Source organism: Sparus aurata, chromosome 20, assembly GCF_900880675.1.
Source record: "Sparus aurata chromosome 20, fSpaAur1.1, whole genome shotgun sequence".
Taxonomy (NCBI): domain Eukaryota; kingdom Metazoa; phylum Chordata; class Actinopteri; order Spariformes; family Sparidae; genus Sparus; species Sparus aurata.
The window spans coordinates 7,161,558-7,188,870 of record NC_044206.1 but is presented as its reverse complement, the minus strand read 5'-3'; the positions used below and the strand labels follow the sequence as shown (position 1 = coordinate 7,188,870).

Below are 27,313 nucleotides of genomic sequence, written 5' to 3'. Positions count from 1 at the left end.
ACTGTTGTCTCTGGTGCGGTTGTGTTACAATTGACCGAACAATTGAATGTCTCTGAGTGAGTGTAATTGAAAAACGATTGTCAGGGGTGTTCTGATGATCTTACAATCACCGTCATGTAAAGGCAACATGTAAATATCTAAATGACTGATTTCAAGATTTGTTACGCAATTTCTTTTAAAATAAGAGTGACGTAAACACACAGTTTACAGAGGAACTTTAATTCGTGATACCTACAAAAATACGTAGACTTACACAAATTCCAGATCAGCACAATGCAATACTGACCATGTTTGATTTCTGTTGAAAGAGAGATGAAGATTTTTGGTCCCATCCAGTTCTATGAGAATGAGCTTGAAAATAACATTTGAAGAATTATGTACAGTGTATATATATATATATATATATATATATATATACATATATATATATGTATATACATATATATACATATATATATGTATATACATATATATATGTATATATATATATATATATATATATATATACATATATATATGTATATACATATATATATGTATATATATATATATATATATATATATATATATATATATATATATATATATATATATGTGTATATATATATATATGTATATATATATATATATATATATATATACTGTATATGCTGAATATATACATCATAAAGAATGTGAGGGGATCGGAACCGGCCTCCCTCCAGTATAGGTCACGTATCTCTTCCTGGAGTGGCTGTGGCTCAGGATGTTAGGGCGAAGTCGTCCACTGATGGGAGGATCGTTTGATCAATCCCTGCCCTCTGGCTGCATGTCTAAGTGTCCTTGGGCAAAAACACCGAAGAAGATCCCCAAATTGCTGCCAGTGGTGTCAGTGGATGTGTGAATGGCTGAGCGAAGAAATATGATTCGGTTGGGAAGCACTGCAGTTCTGTTGCATTATGTAGAACATACATTGGTTTGCTATCATAACACAGAAGTACGTTAACATGTCAGAAATGGCATGATCATTGTTCTCGATGCAGGAGAAACCAAAATGGCAAAAAAAAGCCAATTTAGAAACAACATGCTGTAAACCTCTCACTGGAGGTGCTGTAATTGGAGCGGCTTTGTTTTGCCAGGTGCCTGATGGATAACCATTACGACCTGAACCTGCGCTGAACTAAAAAAAAAGATGACATTGTGTTTGGCCCTGATATATATATATATATATATATGTATATATATATATATATATACTGTATATGCTGAATATATACATCATAAAGAATGTGAGGGGATCTGAACCGGCCTCCCTCCAGTATAGGTCACGTATCTCTTCCTGGAGTGGCTGTGGCTCAGGATGTTAGGGCGAAGTCGTCCACTGATGGGAGGGTCGTTTGATCAATCCCTGCCCTCTGGCTGCATGTCTAAGTGTCCTTGGGCAAAAACACCGAAGAAGATCCCCAAATTGCTGCCAGTGGTGTCAGTGGATGTGTGAATGGCTGAGCGAAGAAATATGATTCGGTTGGGAAGCACTGCAGTTCTGTTGCATTATGTAGAACATACATTGGTTGCTATCATAACGCAGAAGTACGTTAACATGTCAGAAATGGCATGATCATTGTTCTCGATGCAGGAGAAACCAAAATGGCAAAAAAAAAGCCAATTTAGAAACAACATGCTGTAAACCTCTCACTGGAGGTGCTGTAATTGGAGCGGCTTTGTTTTGCCAGGTGCCTGATGGATAACCAGTACGACCTGAACCTGCGCTGAACTAAAAAAAAAGATGACATTGTGTTTGGCCCTGATGAGCGCTGACGATATCAGGAGCTTACAGACAATGCATGCAGCTCATTATTTTTAATCACCCCCCACCTTCTCAGTCCTCTCCCTGTGAACCTGTGTTGACGCTACCGCCGCGCGTCAACAACAGTTTGCTCTCCTTAAAACTTTCAGTGCCACCACTCTCCGACTCGTGAGCTTTTGTTTCCCATTTAATGATCCCGCTCCCCGTACCGACTGATCTTTTTAATTGCGTCCCTTTGGACTCGCAGAACTTTCTGTCCGTCCTCCGGTGTGTAACGTAATCCTGCGCCGCCTTCCAGACGCGGCCGTCACTGCTTAGCGGATACTGCTGGGGGTTCCTTGCGGTCACAGGCTCAACTCCCCCCTCCAGCCGGCCTGTGTTATCGGATATTCCTGTTCAATACTGTGCTGGAGCGACCGCAGACTTTCACATTCTGTCAGGGTATTCCTTAGAATTACATTCAGATGCTTCGATTCCGCAAGCACATGATTTATGTCCAGTGCCAGTGTTCAGAGCCGAAGCCGGGAAGCAGTTTGCCCTTTGCTCAGTGAGGTGTAAAGTAAAGGTTTGGAGGTCGAGCTGGTGGATGAGCACGGACTTTCATGCAAGAGACAGTAGTTTGCTTCCCATGACAGTCCACGGCCTTACTGCACTACCTCCATAAAGGCGGTACAAAAGTGTGGGCTAGTATCTTTCAATAATGCATATTTTAGTCCTTGAATCCTGGCATGTCTCCATCATTGGAGACTGGTGTTTTAAAAAGTATTACCTATATCTTTTTGAAATTCTGCTGTAATATTTATGTTCCGCAGCGGATAAAACATATTGAATTTGATGACCCTCTGACCTTCCCTCTAGTGCCACCATATTGCCACATACTAAGTGCTTTCACACATCTAACACTGATTCTAATACCACCTGCTATGGTACACATGATTACTCCACGTAGTCACGTCGTAGTGTAAAGGTAACCGCGGAGCTGAGATGTTTGAGATTATTTGTGTTTTCACAGCTTTTATCAGATTCTGCTTTAGAAACCTGCAGCTTTTGACCAGTAAAGTTAAAAAAAATAAACCCTGCACCTCGCTGTTGTTGTTGTTCGCCCTGCACTCACTTTTCCTATGTGTCGGCTGTGTGGCCGCGCTGACCCAGCTGCATTATGGGTCAGAGGGATGAATGAGCATGTGGCGGCTAATGCGATGAAAGACGGACGGGTCGTTTGTCCCCACGGCCTGTGTGCACAGACACACACACACACACACACACGCATACATAGATGAAAAGCACTATTTTCCTTTCAGCTCACACACACATACACGTACACACACGCACACTTGGATGACAAACAGTCTGTTCTGTGTAACACTGTTAACCAGGCTGGATGCAGAGGGTGCTGACTGTGGATGCATTAATCTATAATACACTCTCTCATGGTGTGTGTTTGTGTGTACGCGTGCGGCCCACATATCTGTGTCAGTGTGTGAGAGTGTGTGTGTGTGTGTGTGTGTGTGTGTGTGTGTGTGTGTGTGTGTGTGGTATGGGTATAATCTGTGTCTGGCCTCATCATTGATCGGTGTCGCGTAGCTCAGGCTGGCATTTAACCTAACCACATTAGGAAAGCCCACTTTTACCCCCGTGGTCAATAAAACTCAACGGGCGATGCATCACAACGTCCTCACATTCGCCAATGTCTGAATCCGGACACTCCATACTCCTCTTGGTCACCCCTCCCGTTCTCTCAGCGTCTTCCTCTGTTGGCCTCTCCCGAGCCCCTCGCCACTAACAAGCCGAACGTTTTCCAACGCGCCTTGCAATCAGATCTTTGGTAAACAGGACGGTAAGGGAGAGATGACCTTTTCCACAGGTAGGCCTCGCAAGTTCCCAGACTCCTCTGTGGCTCCCTTTTCCTCTTGCAGACATTTTTTGATGGTGAAATGATAGCAGAGACAAACGTGCGTGGCTCCGTCAGAGGGGTTTATACATTTGAATGGGGTAATGAGGTCACTGGAGAAAAGCTGGAGTAATAAATGCTTGTTGTTACTATAACCTCCTGGTTCGTGTCATTGGCATGCAAGCTGTTGTCTTCTGTTCTCTGTTGTGTTCCTTAACCGCTGCCCTCTACATGGTTCGAGCGAGCGTCCATGTTGGTGATCCTGCTGAACTGTGTGACACTGGGCATGTTTCATCCCTGTGAGGACATGCACTGCGACTCTGAGAGGTGCAAGATCCTGGAGGTAAGACAGTTTCTTGATTTGATACGTTATGGATTCAAATGAATGTGTTTTCTCTTCACACTTTTCTTTTTTCATTAGAGAGATAGAGAGATACATACCCAATGGAGTGGCCATATGTAAGTGATAACACACATGGTGAAAACACTGGTGGAAGCTGAGCCAAAGAATGCACTGAGTCCATCATTTGTTTTTTTTCAGATATCTGGATTACAGTCTAAAAAAACTGTCACAAAAAACTGCCAAAAGTGTTGGGCAGAGGGGATTACTTTTTTCAGTAAATTTTAGTGTAAAGGATTACAACTCGCAGTTCAGTAATTACAATACGTTACAGTCACTAAACCCATGAGTTTATTCAGCAGGGGGGGAAAAAAAAAACAACCTTCTGGGAATTGGACAGTTTTAATTGTTTTGTGTCCATAAGTTTAGGCTGTGTAAACCTTGTGGCTTCACTGTGAACCCAGCAAACATTGGCCATGGCCAAAATTGGCATCCACCAAGAAAAAAACATGGTTATGAGGCAGACAGCTAGATGGTGACATTGTTTTCACGTACAATAAAGGTCATTTCAGACCCCTCTTGCAGACCAGAACGTATTGACATTATCATGGCTATGGAACAGAACAAATTTGTGTTTTTTTTTAGGAATACAATGACATTTTATTTGGTTGTGAAACTGTTATCATTAGACAGTGACAATACATCCAAATATGATGTCATTTTTTTTTTTCATCATAAAAAGAATGTTTATGCCATTTACGTGTAATCACATGATTGTATTTATGTCTCATCATTTTAAGAATGTGGTGTTGATAGTGCCAAAAGTCGAAATGCAGTCATACAGCATCTCCATGTTTGCTGGGCAATAGTGCTTACAAATGCTCTGTAGCATGAGGGAAAACAACTTACAATACATTTTGCAGCCCTGTGTGACAAATAAGTGAAGACTGAACCTTGAAATCAGCTCTTCAGGAGTTTTCTGGACAGTCACCAGGGCTCAGCTCTTAGTGGGGATAACATTAGTGGTAGGCAATAATTTTTACACATGTTAAATAAAGTAGAAGTGATGTGCAGGTATGGAAACTAATGTAAAAACTTGTAATTAATGTAACCTACACTTTCAACAAGTGATACAAGGTACAAAGATGTATGCTAGATTTTTTTTTATGTCACTTGCCCAACACTGCTTGCACTGCTTACCAAAGGGAAAAACAGCCATGATAATATCAACATGCCAGGGGCTCATGGATTATTTTGTTGTTAACTTCCATTTAGTCTTTTAATAGACAGATTAACACAAATAAGGTCAATGTCAAAGCAACAGACTTTGAAGCTGTTAATATACTCCAGGGGACAGAGCTTCTCTGGAAGTGTGCACCTTTATCTCCTTTATATTTAAAAGATATTGAGTCTCCCTCTGTGGACGACGCGTGCTTTTTACTCCACCTCTGAGGTCGGCTGCTGAGAACAGCTAGAAATGCTTCTGATCCATGTCCAGTGTGTTGTAAGCAACATGTCAGAAGAACTACTTCTTTTCAATGACAACCTAAATGGTGGTGTGACTCGTTGTTTCGAGTCACGCTCCCAAAATATGCTGGATCCTACATTTCCCATGATGCAGCTCAGTCTTTTAAACTTCATCCCCCAGTTTGTAACATCGGCAATGTGGTTTTCACTCACCGCTTAACACTCCCTAACGCTTCTAAATTCACTTTGATGAGTAAAAACGAAAAGGTGGATGGCCCCTTTAACGCGTGTTAGTAGTCAGTTTAGTTAGTATAGTCTCTCCAGTGAGACTTAGCGTGAAGCAGGCTATCTAAAGTCATATACCTTGAACGCTACATTGGAAAGGTTGATTTAACAGCTGACTCGAGGCATCCTGTTGAAAGAAACAACGCAGAGACACGACAGTGGGACACATTCATCACTAGCATTCATTCATCTTCCTTGATCTTTATTTAATAAGACAAGTAACAACCCGAGTGAGAGGCCTTCCAGTGGGATGATCAAGAAGAAAAACAAAACAAAACACAAACACGCATTACAGAAACAACATTCACACACGAAGACGTGACACGAGGAGATGAGGACAACACATGCGGAGCAATAGCTGGGAAAAAAATCCGACATTAAACAGTTTGCATGGCAGCTTATGAGACAGCGCAAGGGTCATTCAAGCACAGCTAAACAGACGGCCGAGAGCAGGAACAGCAACACTTGGACTGTTATTTGGACTGTTTTCTAAACCACACCTTTGATAGCGATCCACTGAAGCAATATTTTCACAGCGTATCTGCCCTTTGCAGCTCCCCCCCCATTTGCATTAGCTCCGATATGAAAAATAAACAACAGCACGGTGTGAAGGCGTTTCCATTATTCTATCGACCTCCTTCAACCTAACGAGCGCTAACAGAGGAGCCTCGTTCATGTCGTAAAAAAAACCGCGGAGGGCAGAAAAATACATTTCTCCGCGTGGAGTGAGAGCATCAGGCGGGCCGAGGTGCAGCAGAATAGATCTGTTATTCGACTCTGTTCATCGTGTGCAGTGAACGGATAATGTGCTGGCAAAGTGGTTCCAAATAGATTGAATCAGAACAGAGTCCCCTTATTTTCTTGTCCACTGACTCGGTGGAACAGAGAAGTTTCACTCCAAAATGACATACCCTAAATCTGACACCTCCACACCTCCAAATGGATAGATGTGATTTCCTCCATGAAGTCCAGGCTTTACACTTTTGAGAGGGAAGGAAAGTAAAAGAACAGAGAGGAGAGGAATGGTGGGAGGAGGGCACACAATGAGAGGGAAGAAGACAGAAGCAAAGGGAGTCAGAGGCAAGAGGAAATCAAATAAGAGATAAGGAAAGTATATCAAAGGAGAAGGGCAAAAGGAAGGGAGAGAAGAGGAGCGATACGGAACGAAAATTAGAAGAGGAAAGGAAAGAAAAATGAATGGAAAGTCAGGGAAGTAAAAGGAGAGGGAAATGGAGGACAAAACGTGAAAGATAAAAAGGAGAGGGAAGAAAAGGAAAGGAAAGGAAAGGGAGAAGGAGAGAAGGAAACAGGAGGAAAGGGATAGAGGAATTGGAGGAAATTAAGGGAAGGGAAATGAGAGAGAAGGGAATTAGAGGAAATAAGAGCAAAGAAAGGGAAAAAAAGAAGAAAAATGCAAAGGAAAGGACAGTAGAAGAAAGAAAAGGGAATGAGAGGAAAGCTAAGGGAATGAGATAAAAGGTAAAGAGGGCAGAGGGCAGGAAAAGTAAGGGGGAGGAGAAAAAGGAAAGTGTTAGGAAGGAAGTGAGGGAAAGGGAAATGAAAATAGAGGAACGATAAGTGAATCAGAGAAAATGAGAGGGAAGGAAAGCAATGCAATGAGAGGAGATGAAGGGAATGAGAAATGACAGGAAAGTGAAGGACTGCAGAAAAAGGAAGGGGGATTAGATGAAAGAAAAGAAAATGAGAAGAAAGGAAAGGAGAGCAGAGGAACGGGAAGAAAAATTAGAGAAAGGCAGAGGAAAAAACCAAATGATTGGGGAGAGGCGAATATGGCAGGTGAATTCAAAGAAGAGGATGATTTGTAATTTAAAAAAGAAGCCAGAGGAGCGGAGGTTTTGAGGCTGCTGTTGCTAGGGCAGCCCGAGCCCGCAGGCTGCGCTCAGGGATACGAGATGTGATTGAATTCGGTGAGTCTCCTCTCTGTAGCGCAGCTGAACACACAGCCTGGAGGTTAAACTCATTCTCATTAATTCCTCGCCTCCTCCATTTCAATGTCCCCGTGACTCTCCACATCGATATGTTAGGAGATCGTGAAGGAACACGACCTACACGCTTGCGCGCTCTCGTCTGCCTTTAAACCGTCTCGCACCGTCTGGAACACACATCCCAGTTATCCCACTTTTAACACACTCTCGCACCTTTCTTTATCATTTTTTCATACTCCTGACACGTTTTTTTGCCCCAGTCCCTCCTTACTTCTGATCTTTTTCATGTCTCAAAAGAGCTTGGTTTGATTTTCAAGACTCAATGGTTATTTAGAATTCTACAACTCAGGGTTGAAATAAAATGTAGTCTGGTCGTGCAGCTGTAGATACCTTTTCTACCATTACACTTAGTACAACTATAATAAATACTTATTTACCATCATCCCAATAGAAATCAGTCAAATAAAAATAACTAATATCATTTTCCACTTTTATCTTCAGTTTGATGCTACATCATTTTCAAAAAGATTGTCACACAAGGCGTACACTGAAAATAGAATTGACGAAAAACTTTACGTGCCGCTTACCACTTTTTTTTTCTTTTTTTTTTTGATTGATTTATTTATGGATCGAACACACTTGTTAAGAAGAGAGCATTTTGGTTAAAGTTCCGGAGAAAGTCTTGTTGTTTGGCAAGTCCATCAATGTTAAACCACTTAAAAACAGATAAATCACTCACCAACAAGCGAACAAATGAATGTAATGAGGTCATTTGTTAACATCACAAATAGTCTTCGGCATTCTCTGTCAACCCAAAGACGAATACCAAAAAAAGAAAAAATGCTCTCGCAGTTTTTGTTTAATGACTCTGATCAATCAGCCACAGCATTAAACCCACCTGCCTAATATTGTTTCCGTCCCCCTCGTGGTGCCTAAACAACTTTGACCTTTCAGAGCATGGACACAGTTTGTTTGGCCACAGGGAATTTGTGGCAGATCCTTTAAGTCCCGTTGGTTGGGTGGTGGGGCCTCCATGGATGGTACTGATCAGACGTTTGATCAGATTGAGATCTGGGGAATTTGGAGATCAAGTTGATGCCTTGAGCTCCTTGTCATGTTCTTCTGGCCATTCCTGAGCATTTTTTTACGGTGTGGCAGGGAGCATTGTCCTGCTGGGGGGGGCACTGCCATCCAGCAGTGCTGTTGCCATTCTGGTCTGCAACGGTGTATGGGTGGTTTGTGCATGATCCACAAATGATTAATGTCATCATGTCAGCTTTCAGTGGTTTCAATGTTGTGGTGGAAGCGTCCACATGCGATGGGATGCTATCATCCATAGCTGCCATTATATAAAAAGGTTGCACTAATATGAAAATTACAAAATATCCCCTATTGTAACATTCATGCAACCGTGCCCCACAGTTATATGTGCTACTTATGTTTGTCCTGAGCTATCAGATCAGTGATGTGCTTAACATAGCCATGCTAGCATCAGTGCTAATGAGGGGGCTCTGCCAGGCCTCTCAATGGCTCTTCTGTCTGATCTGCAGGCTAAATGAGCTCTCATCTCCTGACACAGCTAATGGCTACTGTAATGGTCACAGGCCACTGTGTTGCAGCGGGGTGGAAAGAAAGATGACCCGTGCTTTATGTGTCAGCATTGTTGAAAGGTTACCCCGAGGCATTATTTACAATTTGTTTTAATGACTCAGGGCGACCTTTCAACAAATTGAAAGCTGCTTTCAATTCACTTATTTTCAGCTTCATTACAGCATAGAGGCATAATATTATGAGTCATTATCTAATGAATAATTAAATTGGCATTTGAAACATTGTACTTTTCCATTGTCAGGCGAACTCTGTTTTTTATAAAGTTACATTAGAGTGAAATTTTTTACATTTAAGGGTTCTAAAAATATACTGTAAAAGCTAAATATAATATCTAGTGCTATCAAGAACTTTGTCACACACTTGACCATATTCTTACAGACCTAATGACCTTCTCATCAGCCTCAGCTGTGCTGTGTTTAGTGCTAATTAGCAAATGGTGACACGCTAACACGCTAAACTGAAACTTAACCATGACCACGAGAAACACTATACCTGCTGTCTGGTAATTGTGAGCATGTGAGTTGATGTTAACGTTAGCTTAAAGCAACAGTGATCCTCAGTACAACCTCATAGTATCGTTGGTATGGCTGTGGACCTTTCCAGATATTGATGTCAATTAAGAGACAGGGAAAAGGACTCCCGCACACTGTCCGCAATTCATTGACAACAACGTTTCGGTACTTAGACCTTCACCAAGTTACCTCTCAAGACAATGGGTGTGCTTGATGGCATTTTGAGGGACGTCTGTCTGATTGGGCCACGCAGGTCCACAACCCTACTTAAGACAGCCTCCCCCATTGTCTTGTAAGATAACCTGATGAAGGTCTAAGTACCGAAACATTGTTGTCAATAAACTTAATCGCAAGTGAAGATGACAGTGTGTGGGAGACGTTTTCCTGATTTTGTCAGCTTTGTCTTCTCCTATGCACCTGGGGACCCCAAGGTGTGCAAAAGCTGCACTCAGCAACATAAAGAGCCATGATAAAGATCTCTTTAATGTGGTTATTGGAGAATTGCGGTCAAGACAGGGCAGTAACTACGATTTGGGTCGTCTCGCTGAGATGGTTGTGCTGCATGTGGTTTGACCGAGTGGTTTCGGTACCCCAGCAGAATTGGTTGCTCAGCTGCTGTGGGTTGGTAAAGCCTTTGTCAAACGCTGTCTTTGTATTTCAAATGTATTGAAAAGTGGAAATCTAGAACGCAGTATGTGCGTTATGTAGGCCATCAGGCCTGTCGATTGTGAAGGCTTTTTGTAAGTGTTATGAAAATGATTTGCAGGGATGTTCTGCGTGTCTGTCCTGCATTTCTTGTTAGTTATCAGCCAACATAGTACAGACACATTATATCTGAGATCTGGTAGACTGGTCTACTTAAAGCCTACCCCCCTTTTAACACTTGATAAATCAATCTGGACGGGGTGTAGACGAGCCACAGAGGACAGCCCATCAGAGGGCACTCCGGATAACAGTAACAAAAATGAGGGATAAGTGATGATTTAGCCAATGGAGTACTTTCAAGGAAAAATGTCAAACGTGGCATTAATGCAGCAGCTTTAATGTTAGGATCATTCTTTTTTTTTCCCCAGAAGGAGAGATTTCAATGGAATACATTCTCCTCTGAATGCTACCGCAAACACTTAACCTTCCGTCGTCCCCCCGCAGCTACAGAACAAAACGATGTCTGTGGAAAAGCTAATAAATTCGTTGGCACTACAATAAGAACGCTGGGTTACAGAAAGATACACAGAGAGAGGAAGAAAGCGAGTACGAAGGAGGTAGAGGAGTTGGGAGAAGGAGCCATGAATTTAATTTCCTCGCTGGAGATGGAGCTCCTGACATTTGTGTGGAGCCAGAGTGCTGTTGATACTTGGAACACACACACCTCTTTCTCTCTCTCTCACACACACACACACACACACACACACACACACACACACACACACACACACACACACAAACACGCACTGGTTCAACCCCACGTCAGCCTGGCATGTGCCTGGCGGATGGAGGGACGCCAGCTCTTGTGTCTTGCGCATGTGTTTGTGCGCGGCGGCCGTGAATGGTCGTGATTGAGCTGAAATGTCTCTCCCACAATATTATCTCCCTCCACCTGTGAGGAGTGGATCTCGACTGAATGGCAGATTACAGTCAGCCCGGCCTATTGTCCCCGACGAGCGAGGCATGACACACGTATGGCTGTCCGTCTGCCTGTCTGAGCACATCTGTGTGCGCACGGGTGTGATGAAAGCATCTGACCCCTGTGATAATAGCATTCAGAGTTGCGACAGGCGGAATTAGCATACATAGTGGCTGAGGTTTATTTTCGGGGAGAGGTGGCAGGGAAATGTTTGCGCAGGTTTGACAGCACCAGTTTGGGCCCAACAAAAAAGAAGAACATATACGTTTATATATACAACTTCAGATCCTATCAGTTCAGATGTCCTTTAGTGATGAAATGTGGGGGTTAACACCGCAGCCATGGAGGAGAGACGTCTTTTTTTCTTTTTTTTTTTCTTCCCTGCAGTCAAGCTTCAGTAGCTGGGTCATCCCCTTGAAAAACCACTCCTGCGGAGGAAACAGTGCACACATATTTCTGGCCAGAGTGAATAAATTTGAATTTACATTTAGGACATTTAGCAGATGCTTTTGTCCAAAGCGACTTACAATTAGTACAGGGAGTCATGCTATGCAGGGTCGAGGTGAAGTCTGAACAAATGAGTCTTGAGTCTTTTGCGGGAGATAGCGAGTGATTCCTCTGTCCTGACATTGGTCGGGAGTTCGTTCCACCACTGAGACGCCAAAACAGAGAAGAGTCGTGACTTCGCTTAGCGGGCTTTGTTCGCTCTCAGCGGTGGCGGTACCAGTTGGCCAACTGATGTAGTGGAGCAAAGTGCTCGCACTGGGGTGTGTGGTCTGACCGGTGTTTAGAAGTAGACGGGTGCAGTTCCTTTGACGGCCTTGAAGGCCAGCACCATCGTCATGAATCGGATGCAGGCGGGGAAGTACAAAGTTTCTGGCTAGCTTTAGTGTTGAACAGGCATACTTGATACTTGGTGTTTGACCAGTTAGGGAGGCAATATGTTGTCTGAAAAGAACGATGGTGGTTTCTTAAGGGCTTGGCTGCTATATCATCAGTTATATCAGAGCTGGGGAGTACTCCAACGAAACCTTTTCTCATTAGAAAATATGTTTTCACCCGTCCGTCAACTTGGCTTCGGCAACAGTTTGATTTACTAATTGGCTCAGCTGGCGGCAGTGCTCAGCTGTCGTTGATCTGGTTGGTCGAAAGTTAACCCGTGATAGATGGTGACGGCTTGTCCTACACCGGTCAATATTTGTGTCCTAATGGTTTCTCGCTGAAATTTCCCAGATGATTCTGTGTAAAGAAAAACCCATATGGCACATCAGGTCACATGAGAGCCACACAGGCAAAGAAAACAGCCCCCGAACAGGAAAAACCAGCTTGACTAAATTACCTCTGGGATTCGCAGAGGGCTCCAGCAAAAAAATAAACGAAAAGATAAACGGCTTTATGAATTGTTAATAAGTCAATTATGAGCCATTAATAGCCAACCGTTTAGTTGCCATGTTGTAAAAAAATCCATTCAACAGATCGATGGAATGATCGCCTGTCTTCTGGATTTCTGTCTGGAGGATTTGATGCAAAATCCATGTACTAGCAACCTGTTAAACATATGTGAATAGATTTCACTTATACCAGCATATTACCGAAAAGGAAAGAAAAAACATCAGCCAAACGGACTCAACCTGGTGAGCTTTTTTTGTCATTGCCAGTTTGTGATGGTTTTTTAAGCATTATTACCCAATTTGGACATTATTTACAACTTATAAACCCTTTATAAAGAGTGACATATAAAAAACAAATGCTATCAGAATTAATGAAAAGATGAAGACATAATACAAAGAAGGGTGAGTGAGAACGTGAGAGTGTTTGGGCATATTTGATGGAGACTTGTCTATGATCAAAACAGCTGATAACCGTTTATCTGACATTGATAAACAGTTAATTTGCAGGGAAAAAAAACGATTACTATCAAGGACCTCCCTGCCGAAATCTCCTTGCTAAAATGCCATGAGTCTTTATCGACTGGTGAATTAATCCCTGCTTACACTCGGTCTGTAGAGATCAGCGGTCAGGGTCACCCAGGAGTCGATTGGCTTTCGGGGGCTCGCTGAGGGGCAGTCACCTGCATGTCCCCTCAAGTATTATTTGACCCCGGCCGCCTGCGCTCACAGTGTGCGCAGAAACACGCGCCGATATCTGCATCACCAACAGGTATGTTTCTGATCTGCAGATCTTCACGCTTAGCTTCACATACTATGTTTAATAACTGCTTTTGACACTTACGGGTTTGTAGTGAGCCACATCAGGTCATTAGGGAGTGCTTTAAGTGCACTCAGCATTAGTGATTAAGTGCACTTAGAACATAAAGGCTCCGCTCAGGAGGTGATGAGAGGGCGTGTAATGTTGGCACCCGCTTGATAAAACGCAATGCAGCTCACTGATGTCTGTGTGTGCCTGGCGGACACGTGTGTTTACACTTGTTCTCAGGCAATGTGCGAAGCAAAATGGGCGTTCACACACACACACACACACACACACACAAAATGCTGTAAAGCCAGTGTGTGGTGTCACTGTTTAGGCTGAGGGGTTCGCGCAGGACTGAATGCACATGGAGGGAGGGGGGGAACGAAGCTGTCTAGATGTTTCATGTGTGTCCGTACGGCGTAATTGTGTGTGACACACATACAATCAAAAGTTACTATAAGCCAGACCATGAAATATGACACATACGCTATACACACAAGAGTGCACACACACAAAATGTGCCATTACACACACAGACACACTCAGTGCGCGCACACAGTGAGATACTGCGGGAGACGCAATCACAGTAAGCGGGGAGTGATACGGAGAGACGGAGTAAGTGGGAGAGAAAGATAAGAGGAAGATAAAGATGAGAGAGATGGAAGTGGTAGACGGGAGGAGGGGGAGGAACGAGGAGTGGGAGGAGGAATGCCAGTAGCTCGCATACAGCAGGAATCCTGTCCAGCAGTTACCGCAGGGAGACAAGAGTGGGAGAGGAGATAAGGATGGCACAAGGCAAAAAGACAGTGTGTATCTCACTGCTTCTTTCTCTTCTGAAAAAAAAGGTGGTGAAATATTAAAGTTTACTTGGATTGGAAAATTAAACAAAATTGAGTATGTGTCTCTAAAAGGAAAAAGGTGATAAGGAGGTAGACAGCAACCTCTATCTGTGACCGTCAGTGATATTCTCTGACTGTAGAATAACACAGATGTATCTTCTGTGACATTACCTTTAGATTGATAAAGGGATGACTTAAGCCTGCATTCCCTCCATGGCTTGCCATCATCTTTGCCGGTCACTTAAATGTCATTTTTTACATCAAAGGCAAAGATTCATGCTACTGTCCATGCAGCGCTTTTTTATTTTATTGTTGGACTCTCTGGCAGTGTAAGCATATAGCATATAGCATTTATCAGTATGAATTCAATATAGCAGATATAGTGCCCTAGGAAATTGGAAACTAAGAGGACCTTAGCTATGAGCCATCACAACATGATGTATCACAGAGCAACGAATGTTTGCCAAAATAAGTATTTGCCGATGCCATCTAAAATAATCGATATGATCATACTTTATATACCTTGAGATTTCAAAATCTCCTCAAATGCACTTCATACATGTTAGGACTGGGTGATAAAATGAAATACCACAATGTTATTGACCAAATAGGCCCTACTTTGATATCAATACTGCCACAGTATAGTACTAGTGGTACTGTCATGACATAAATAATACACAATATATTTTTTGATAAAGGGTCATCTGTAATGTGGAAATCATGACTAAGTGGGTAAAGGCAAGTATTACAACAAGCAGATTGGTTGGTTGATTCAGAAAATGACATTATATCACTGTAACGCAACCTTTAAAACCAGGAAAAGACAAATCTTATGCCACGTCTGAAAATATTGTTATCTAAAATCTATTCTGTTCAAATATGTGTCTGATGTCACGATAACACTACAGGCTATCGTATATTGCCTGGCCCTTAGCAATGTTTTCTGATTTACTACACCGACGTGCTGGAGTTAGCCATGCCTACACTTTAATCAATATTTTTTGTACTATCTCTGACTATAATGAGTCTATATAATATACAAAATACAACATGTTTGCTAATAGTGGCAAAGTCAGCCTACTCTCCCGACCCTACTGCACCTGTTGGCCATGGAACTCATCAAACACATTAGCTCATTAGCTAGCGAAACATGTTGGACATTAAGCAGCTAAGCCAGCCCTAGAATTGATAAAGACCTCAGCTAAAGTAGACTGCAGTTTGTGTTTTCTCCAAATGAATGCTAATGTCTGAGCAGCTACTGGTACATCTGCTACCCAATGCTGTAGGGGATATTTTATGTTAAATATATTTCCTAAGCTATGTATTTCATCGACATATAGCAAACGCTATGTGATGTACACTCTTTGTGTACCTGTAAAGCGCTATATAAAATAAATGTATTGTTATTATTTTTGTTGTGTTATGTTGTAGCCTAAATTTAAATTGCTAGCAATACTACATAACGGAGCTAAATGATATCAGGGACTTTGTGTAGCAGCCCCGACTGGATAATAAAACATTGGAGCTGGTGTTACTCCAAGACCATTTTAATATTGTTTATTGCTCCTGTTTTCTTTTTTCTTTTTTAGACAGGGTTAAACTTACTCATGCATTGTTTGCTGGTGTGCTTTCTATGGTTGTCAGCACGTATCAAGAAAATAAAAAGCTACCTAATAGCTTTGAAAGTCAGTTTCTATGGTTTTTTTCTGTCCCTGCATGAAAATTAGATCCACGGATTGTAGTACAAATCAATCAATCAAGTTGACATGTCAAGCTTGGAAAAGCGTCGGTGTAAATATTACAATTAATAATGGCGGAGGCCTATTTAGTTACTTCAGTTTCGGGGTCCTGGGATTGCGCAAGATGGCTCGCAGTCAAGGCCATGCTTTTCCAACCATGACAAGCCAACATCTCTGCTGTAAGAAAGGCGTGTGATGTGCATCATTTGGACATCTAAATTCACTGACATTCTGCCCCCAGTGATTAATCCTGTACCCACAGTTTATGGCTCAAAGCTTTTACAAACAGCGAGTGTCTAGTGAGTCTTTCCAGGGTTCGTCTGGTGCACAGGAAGTGAGGGCTTTTCCATTTCTGGCAGCAGCAACTGGTTTGTTTGGAATAAATATAGAAGCATGAGCCGCGTTACCTGCCACCTACACAAAATCAAAAGACAAAGACTTTACAGCGCTGCCAACATTGTTTCATTGACAAATGGTAGCACATTTCAAAGCCACGCCACAGCAATGAGCACAATAAGCAACACATGCAAAACCTGAATGAAACGTTGTCCCTTTTAAACAGTTCTTGAGTTATGGTGCACTGATTACAGGGTTTTAGTTTGCCAAACAACAATGTACAACCATTCCTTTCATTATCTAATTCACAACTTAATTTTGCTTCAACATTATGTTTGCAGTGACTCATCCCTCTCTGTTTCAGAGAGATTTAGATTGAATTCACTCAACACAAGTCCTCTGCTTGTCGTTTGTTGGCCTATTTCACACATTTGTGAGTGTCACGCCCAACGAAAGCCAATTTCGTGTGGCTCCACTGAACTAGGATTAGGCTGGATGATATTTCGTAATTAACTTCTCAGTTTTGTTTTCGCATAATGTGGAAGCCTCATTATTCTTTGGAGATGTTCCAAAAAGTTGGAGAAAAATGTTCCAGTGGACTTAAAATGTTGTGCTCCCTCAGTAAATCTCTTCGAGAGGAGAGAAAGCAGTGGAGGGTAGAAATTAGGGAATGGGTGAGCAGTGAGCCGTTCAGCACAGGTCACTGGTGTCTGTTCGCTCTGAGGCAAGGGTGTGGGTGTGTGTGTGTGTGTGTGTGTGTTAGTGTGTTAGGCTTCTCTGGTCTCCACATGGACATACAGCCAGTGAACCATGGTGACAACATACACACACACATTTCCATTTTGGTAAATAGTCGGCTTGTTGTCGTCGAGAAGCCTTGGAGACCTCAGCCTGTGATTGATGTGGTATCCACGGAGCTCTGTGTTTAGATATCAGATCCAATCCATGTTCATCAGAATCACGCAGCATGTTTCACGCTCCACCGATGTGTGACGCAAGTTTGGGGAAATCGATATCCTGGTTACAGAGGCCGTGTTGTCATGTCGCTGCTGCACCAGTATGCTTCGCTGGGAATGCCTCAGGCCAGCATGTACTGTTGACTTTGATGAATTTGAAACCCGGGTGTGCTCAGAATGTGCGCGCACATGTGCAGGAGAGGGAAGGTTGAGCTGGCTGACATCAGCCCAATGTCGCATTTTTAAAAAAAACCCTGAAGGGTTGGTCCCATGTTGCATGCATGTGCTGCATCTGTTCAGTGAGCGGAAACGTGTATTTATGTGTTTTGTGTGATAGTATAGATATAGTCCCAATCACCCTGAGTCTTGAGGGGATTCCTTATAATATGGGCTCAGCGGGCATGCTGGCTTCAGCTAATGCAAAATAGATGAGTAATTACTCCCCAGCAGAGACGAGAGCAACGTCTCCTTCATTAAACAAAAGTGAACAGAGATAGGGCGACGGAGTAGGAGAGGAGAAAGCAATGCAGTCATTTTGCGCTCAGCGTGGTGGTAAACATTTCCGCTGTTCTCTATTTCACACAACGCTCGCTCTCTCGGTCATGCACTTTGAGTCGGAACATCTGTCGATAGTTTGATTTCCCGGTTATTTTTTACGACAGACTGTTGATGTGCCTTGTTATCTATCGAAATGTGCAAAGCATATTTTGAAGGGGGCTGATTACTTGCGAGTGTAGGGTGCGTCCCCGGTGTTGTAACAAGGCTTTTTATATCCAGCCAGACAGAAACAATTCACACGTACTTAACAGCGGATATCACGTGCGTACTTATATCGCTGCTGATGCCGCACCAGACCACCTGTCCATCGTACGCTCCGTTTATCCGTCACCCCTGGACAAGACCCTGAAAAACTTAACTCCTTTGCTTGGGGCAGGATCTCTTCCCCCCTGACCATTTTCCAGCACAGAAATATAGCATCAGACTCGGAGGTGCTGACCCTCATCCCAACTGCCTCACACTGCCAAGTACAAAAATATCATTTTCGAAAATGTATTTCATACCATATAATTAGCAAGAAGCTAAAGACAATAGAGTTTTAGAGAAATACATTTATCTGGATTCTTGCTGAGAGTCAGATGAGATTATCATAAGCCCCCTTATGCCTGTGTCGTATATACTGAATTGGAGCCTAGATAAGATAAGCCTAGCCTAGCATATAGAGTAGAAACAGAAGGAAATAGCTAGCTCCGTCCATAGTTATATGATACACCTGCCTAAAGCTCACTTATTTATTGTATCCCAATATTTAATCTGGACATAATGAGATTTTTAAAAAAGCAACCATCTGTGCGTTTAACAGTGAGTTCAGAGCTCGCACTCACTTCCTGGAGTCTCTGCTAGTTGCCAGACTACCTCACAGTGACATATCTTTTAATAGGTTTGGCAAGACTGAATCCATCTAAATTGCAATGTCTTTGCCAACACTTAGAAGTCATCCAAAGTTGGATTTGAAGTTGTTGGATTTGACGTTAAAGGCTAGACCTGAAAGAAGTTTTATTATGTTTCGATACCCGAAATATATCTATAAACTGTATTGTGTGTTTAAGTAGAGGAAGTGTAATATATACTGTGTGTACTTCCACCATTTAACCGTAATTTTGGGGGACATTTCTTTACCCACTTTATGAGGCTCAAAGTGAAAAGAAGTAGTATGTCATACCATGTGTTGTGGTGGTAGTGCATGTCTGTCGCACACACTCACAAGGGCAAGGACTAGAGTGGTGTGTGCCCTCTAAACCCGAGGAAGGTATCAGGTAACTGTCGATTAAGAGGGATTGATCATCACCTGACAGAGAGTCACCACAATATCTGCTATTTGCTCTCTCGACTGATGGTATTTTCCCTGCCTTGTCATCTATGGTTGACTTTTTAATGATATGACCACATTCACAGACCCTATTTTCGTTATTTTAATGTATTGGTTTTTTTAACATTTCCTGCAGCAAGTGCGGTTGAGGTAAAAGGAATTATGCAGCGGCAGAATATCCCACTGGGGGTGCACAATTAATGAAAATATTACCGGAATGGCCACATTCAATCTGCAACATTCTGAGAAAGGTCAAGTGTGTGACAAAACAGCATTATAATGAAATGCTGTAGTGCTGCAGGGATGCCCCCTGGCCTACAAAGCTTGTTCTCCAGATGTTAGAAACATTTTTCTATTTTTTGATTTTTGGGCCTTGACTGTGAGCCCAACAAAAGCCACATCATCATGGTGGTGTTTTTCCATGATTCATACTGCATGTGTGATATTTTTTTCCAAAAATAATGACAATATTATTTTTTAGAGTATTTTGCAGCCCTAAATCCTACAGTTAAAAAACGAGTGCTGAGGCTAATGGTAGTCGATTTTGGACAGTTGGGCGAGAACAAATACTGTATTCAAGTCATTCAAGTTGTTTTATTTATGAAGCCCAAAATCCCATTGCCTCATACAATTAATGACACCCTCAGTCCTTAGACACACGTTACTGCGCACTGATATGCAATGTGGTTGAACGAGGCTCTCTTTCAGCTCCTTCAAAGAAATCATTCGAAAGTTACAGCAACCAACAAAGCTGGACGTGTTTTCTGTTTTTTACTTTAACAGAAAAAAAAAAAAAAAGCTGTGACTAACCACGGTTCATTACCTCCATTTTGCCTGAATAATGTTATGGTGTTTATGCGTGCAAAGTGCAGCGCTTAACATCCACATCACCGTGTCAGCGCTCATGTACTGCGGCAGGGGAAAGTTGGTTCCAGCAGACAGATTAAATTTAGATCAAACACTGAACACAATGTTTTTTCTTTTGTTTCTTTTTTTTCTCCTACCTTTTCTTTTTGGGCCTCGCATCGCTGAACAATCTGCTGCGAGGCTCTTCTGTCTCTTTGGAGTAAATGAGTGGTGTGTAAAACATCTGGAGTGATGTATGGTCAGTAGTGGGGAGTTAACCTGAGGCAGCTGTTTGCTAAATAAACCAACTGTCTGATAGACTGTATGCCCTGGAAAGAGTGGTGCAACCCCATATGTTGAGATTATATTTCTGGCCTCTCTGGGCAGAACACTGAGCACATGAATGGTGGGACGATGAGAGGTTCGCCTTGTGCGCTCAAAAACACATTCCCGTGTGAACCGTTGCATTTTACTTACAGTGAACTTTCGAGCAGCGAGGGGCTAGCTTCTGCCTAAGCTAACAGGATTTGATATATTTATACATTTCTCTTTTCATGTTTGGATGACTCATCTATCAGTGGGTGTCCTGTGCCTTGATCTCCTTCCAGACATTTTCTTTCTCTGTTTCGACTTTGAGCCGGATTTTTCGTCCCTCCTCGTCTCCAATTCTGTCTCTTCTGCTTTTTTAAATGTATTTGATTTTCATATTTCGAGAATAAGGTTATCTTCCTTTTTTAATTGCCGTCTAATTCAGTTCAATTCTGTCAGTCCCGTGTGATAATGATTTTGGAGAGCTGAAGCTCACTCAGACAGCCAGACAGCCAGTAATGAGGGCAGGAATACTGATTAGTTCAATGAGCGGCTTGTTCCAGGTTATTACGTTGTATACTCTGGATCGGAAGCCATTTGTCACCCGAGTCTCTGTTAAGGCAGCGGGGTGGCCTCATGGTGTGCAGAAAGCCATCATTAGGTTGCAGGACCTGTGTCGTCATTGTGCCTTTCTGAAGTGTCCTTGAGCAAGTGTTTAAATCCTTGGCAACTGCAAGGAGGCTCCTATCATTCTTTCTTTACTTTTTTACACCCCCCCCCCCCTCCCCAACAGGAAGTCTGACCTCCTGACGGCAGGGCGAAGAGAAAAGAGGATTCCTCTGCGGGAATTAATATAGTAGCACATAACTGTCAAGGGTTCTCAGTGGACTATTTTTAAACATCAAATATGACTGCTATTAGAGCCTGACTCACACATCGGTATGGCTAATAAGGTTGGCTTATCCCATAGATTAGCATACATAGACCTCTGCCATGTATGTTGGCCACAAAATAACAACATATACTCCAAATACAAACAACAAAGTGCAATTAAGTAATACAAAGATGTGTTTGATGTAAAGCTTAGGGCTTTATAATCGTTGTAGGTATCTGCATATGAATGCAGGGGACAAGGTTTTGGGATTGGAAGCCTTCAGGTTTGCTTGAATGCAGGCAAACAGTTTGTGTGGACTGCAAAAGAGGTACAAGACATTTGTCAAAATGGAATCTATTGTTCATTGTCTGAAAGTGACTTAGCTTTTGACTAGCTTGTATTTTAAACTCTATTCATCCATGTACAGATCCATATAAGCTGAATGGTGTTTCTCACAATTGTAAACAATGAGCTGCGCACTGAAGAGGCTACACCCAAAACATAGGCCATTGCCCCCAGAGGCTGAACCTTTGTTGGACAATAGCTGATGTGTTTCAGTTTGGTTCATTATCAACCTTGTAAAGAGTGCCTTGATAAAATATCTTTGCACTTTTTCTCCACCAGTGGATGGATTCTGCCCAGTTGCTATCACACCTAAGTATGGAAGTTTGGACATGTGACGAAAAGTGTCCACATGTGGTGATAGGTTCCCTCCCATAAACCAACACTGACCATACCACTATAGACCAACTATTCGTCTATTGGGTGGTTAGACAATGCACTACTTTGGTTCAGACTGAAATATCTAAATAACTGTGAAGAGACATTTATGGTCCTCAGAGGATGTAACCTACTGATTTTCACAATCCCCTGACTTTTCTTCTTGTTGCCAGCAGCAGGTTTTCACATATCCAATAAAGTACCTCACACTACGCAATAATAACAATATTGGATCAATGATTTAAACTTGGACAGGTCAGTGCCATCTCAGATGTCAGTACTGGGCAGTATTAGTCGATATACCAAATTTCACTAATGGCTACCAGATGATGTATCCAAATAAAATAAAAATGACAATAAATATGTCCCTCTAGCCCCACTAAGAGATTGGCATTTGTATTTTTGTCTGAAATGTCCCCAGAACTATTGGATGTATTTACATAAAATGTGGTACCAACATTCATGTTCCCCTGAGGATGAATAGCCTTGATGATCCTGTGACTTTTCACCTAAAACCATCACCACAAAAAATGTGGATTTTGTCCAATACCAATACTGTGAAACCACAACCATTCCCATCACCCTCAGCTGTACTTTATGTTGTCTTACTTAACATAAAAACACTAATTTGTACTTTCTGTGTCTGCAGGACTTTGATGACTTCATCTTTGCCTTCTTTGCCATCGAGATGGTGATCAAGATGGTGGCTCTTGGGATTTTTGGCAAGAAGTGTTACCTTGGAGACACGTGGAACCGCTTGGACTTCTTCATAGTGGTGGCTGGGTGAGTTATGCAATTACACGCACAAACACATGCGCACAAACACAAAAGTGGCCATGCGGAACCGTGCATAAACACTGGACGTTGCACAAGAAAGGGTGTGCGCACACGTGCAACAAATTTCAGGAGTAAATCAGTCAGCTGTGTACAGGATCTGGGAGTGCACGGACAGATTCAACAGCAAGGAGTGTAAGAGACTTTTAGAGAATTTAAATGGTATTTGTCACTAGATGTTGACAAGCTGGAGGGTTTTCTTTACTTGCTGCCCACAGGCTAGTAAATTTAAAGACGTAACTAATGATTTTTGTCACTGATGATTATTTTCTGGATCCATCGATTAGTCTTTTGGGCTATAGAACGTCAGAGAATGGCGAAAAAAAAGGTCAATGGCGTTTCCCAAAGCCCAGAATGAAGTCCACAAATGTTTTGTGTTGTCCACAACCGAAATACATTCAGTTAACTGACAGAAAGGAAGAAATAAATTCGAAACTATTCATGTTTAAGAAGCTGGAATTAAATTTAAAAAAAGTGCAATCAAAACAGTTGGCTTTTACCTGAATAGTCGACCAAATATCCATTAATCGTTGGAAGTGTGGTTCAAATGACAATTTGAAACGTGTCCCTTTTAAAACCAGCCCTTAAAGTCACATCAGTTTATTTCCTGGTGCACTCCAGTGGACTTGTAATCAAATATATATCTTTAAATGTCCAATAAAAAAAACGTATAACTAGAAAACTGATTCCTAAATACTCAGAATCTGTCAAAGAGCTGGACAGATTGAGATCAGGCTTAAAGACAAGTGAGAGCAAAATTCGATTTCTTCACTTGTATATTTACTATGTGTTGTGCCTTACAACGTCCGTAACACACACGCACATAGAATTTGTTCTGCACATTGAAATCCAGGAACAAAATATTGTTGCAAACGAAGACACATAACGTTATAACATGTACACCGACTCATACGTATTAACAGAAACACTCTGCACACGCACATTACAGTAGATTCATGCAGTATATGAACTCAGTGGGCACACAGCGTCACACGGTGCTGCACATACACTGCTGCACACAAACACACACTGTAATTTGATTAAACATGTTACAGAACATAGCCTGCTGGTTTCAGTCTGACATTTTCATCACACCGCATCCCCTGCTGCTTTTTAATGCCACCCTTCTGTCACAGCTTCTGTTGTCCATCAGTGGGAACAGGGCACATTTCCTCCTGAGCCGCCTGTGTGCGACTGTGCGCGCGTTTTGTCCTTCAGCAGCAGAGATGAGATACATTTCAAACTGAAGTGCAGTAACACACCTGTAAAGCGTAGTGGGTCCTGTTTTGGCACAGTGGGGGGGGGGGGGTCGCTGTCTTCTTTCTCAGCCCTCATTCGTTTTAATTCCCCTCCTCTCTTTATACCTTCATCATTTCTCTGAGTGGAAGTTGCTTAAGATCAGAGATAGTAAAAGCCGCCTCCCCGGAGAGCGCCTGATCCAGTGCCAGCGAAGGAGATAGGAAATACCTTAATGTCTGATGTGCAGGCCCTAATCCACTAAATGATAAAGAGGCCGTAAAAAGGATGATCAAATTTAAACTGCTGCAACAGGCACAATGTTCAGATGTTACAGCTGTGATGAATCAAGCTACTCCTCTCAGATGCATAAAGATGAAACTGTAAAGTACTGATCGGGGAAACTGGGTCATTGCAGCAGTGCAGGATAAGATACCTATAAGAAATAGGCATTAGATTAAATATGCAAAGTGTGGATTTCTTTTGTAAATCCATATCAGTAGACAAACAGGCATCCATTTTATGTATTGCATGGGTTCGGCAGAGGGCCAGAACTCTCGTTTCTTTTCATTATCGATTAATCTGCCAGTATCCTTTCACAATTTCCATGTTTTTTTTTCTAGATTTCCCAAAACCCAAAATCGACATATTTGAATAGCTTGTTTCGACAAACCCACCAACCCTGGATATATTCTGAATTATAAGCATTCAGTTTACCATTGTGGAATGTCGAGAAAATAAATTTAAAATCGATTCTCCAAACATTTGCTGATAGCTTTTCTGTTAATCGATTACGAGAATAACAAACTCATCATTTCAGCTGGAGTCACATAATGAGCCCTGAGTGGAAATAAGTGTTGAATTGTAACCTGAGTGTATTATTGACTGACTGTGGTTAGGATCAGCTAATTGTAATTATTGAACATATTGATTTTAGATCTTGTGGTGGTCTATGTGCAGAAAAACTGTATGCAATCTATGTTGAGGCACAGGTTCATGTCTAACATTTACTGTTTAACCTCAACAACGAATTTAAGAGATAAAAGTCTGTGTTTGCATTCATCTAGACCAGCAGCCCTTTCTATGATGGGTGTCAATTTACAAAAATGACGTCGGGCAGTGTGTCAGCAGCATATGTTGCCCTGTATGCAGTTGATTTTGTGTTTGTTTTGTGCTCGGATGATTAGTTACACTGCTGTTGTCAGTTTGACCTTGTTTATTGTAAAATTGGAGTTGTAGGCCGTAGTTGTGCAGGATTCCCTCTCTGCTTCACTCATTCACACATGCATGGTGTGCTGTAGGCGAGTAAGAACTTTAATGTGAACTGAGACGCGTGTGGTTTGATACTTTGAGCTACTCGCAGTCCTCTGAATGGTCTGTTGCCCTCCGACTGCGAAGTGCGAGATGCCATTGATGTCAACACTTCATCCGCACTGAACACATATAACGGTTTCTTATACAGCAGGCCATCCAACGTTGTCTCTGCTGGGAAGAACCTCTTTTATGTTTTCTCCGTCTGTGAGTGATTATGACTGTTTGGCAAGATGATTAAAAATTCAAGACTATTTGCAAAGAGAAGTGATTCATATTTATCAATATCCGCCGAGCCGACTGGTATCGGCCAATCAACAAACGAGATGGCATTAACAGATAGAAGTGGCGAATGTTTATGTGATGTCTCGCATCAATTCCGTGCTGGCACATTCATGAGCTCCTGGCTCATCCCTGCCATCAGTTTATGATTACTGAAAAATGATTTTTACTGAGTAGGTAGCTGTATAGCAGGCTAAAAAGGCTTTTGAAACTGTTTAAACGTGAGGGAAGGTTACATTAAAAGTTGTTTCATAAATTAGCATAGTACCATTTGTTGGGTGAAATAAAGGTCTGAATGACTTTCAGTTTACAAAAAAAAAAAAATTCTATGATCAAGTCGTTTTGTTTCCCTGGTGCCAAAGAGAGAATAAGAGTTTATATGGTCAGTGCATGCCCAGCGATTAATTCATCATTCTGGTCTAATCTGTTTTATTACTAACATAATTTAGCAGCCTGTAATTGTGGGACCACACAAATATAATGCTTAAAGAAGTCGTGAATGGCATTTGTCAATATTGTAGTATAGTGGTTGCACGCCCATACAGGCACTTATGCTTAGGTTGCGAACAACACAATTGTGGACTAAGATAATAATATAGAATTATAATAATGTATAAAGAGAGATGTGGTTGCTCTTGTACAGCAGAAGATAAGTGCAGGAACATGCTTGTGTCATGTACATGGACACTATGTGAGGGAATCCTCTTATTAATGTAGTCTTTGATCATCGCTCCTGCCTGACATACGTATTACATTGACGCTGATTGTTAAGGCCAGCGTAGGCTCAGGCTGTACTCTGGCTTAGCAGCCTGAATCTGAAATCCAACTATAATGTCTTGGTTTGAAATTAAACTTCGAATGTTATCGCATATACCGTCCTCTTTTCTGCTCCCTTAATGTATTTCCTGTCACTCTCTACTATGTAGTATCGGTTTGAAATGTCAGAAAAAATAATTTATGGGCAGTGCTGCCATAGGTTCAGCCCGTGTATAAGGGCATTAGTAATATGGAGCGTGACGGAAACATGGGAAAATACATGAAGTCTGTTTCTACAGTGTGTTGGTTTCCATGGGAGAGTGAAGGTCACAGTGTGAGCCTGTACGTGTGTGTTTGTACGCGGTAATGTACTTTGGTGTTTTCATGGTTCATGGGTTTTTTTGCTATTTCTGAACAATTTAAAACAGGAAAACTCATCTGTATAGAGAGGCCCCAGCCACACAGAGACAATGGTAACCTAGGAAACGGCCGGTTGTCGAGCATTTGATATATCCTGGCAACAGTTGTTAAGTCTTCGGAGGATGGCTCTGATGAACTGTTTGTTTCTTTCCGAGACGATAATTACAGCTAAGCTGCTTTTTCAGCAGGTCTGCGCTCTCTCCTCCTAATCACCTCGCTGTCAGGAGGGAGACGGGAGGGAATGATGGAGGGATGGCTACATGAAACAGGTGGAGTGTGGAGATTTTTGGCCGGTGAGATGCGGAGAGAGTGCAGGTCGGATGCACTGCTGCG

At 42.1% G+C, this 27,313-nt stretch overlaps 1 protein-coding gene across 17 annotated transcripts in view; it reads left to right on the top strand.

Annotated features, from left to right (window-relative positions):
• cacna1g (calcium channel, voltage-dependent, T type, alpha 1G subunit) overlaps positions 1-27,313 on the top strand; it is a 275,131-nt gene that overhangs the window by 94,638 nt on the left and 153,180 nt on the right. For all 17 annotated transcript variants that reach the window (XM_030399310.1, XM_030399319.1, XM_030399309.1 and 14 more), the window contains exons 3-4: positions 3,909-4,020; positions 22,791-22,924. In XM_030399310.1, the coding sequence (XP_030255170.1) occupies positions 3,909-4,020; positions 22,791-22,924 (246 nt within the window). The remainder of the gene's footprint in view (positions 1-3,908; positions 4,021-22,790; positions 22,925-27,313) is intronic.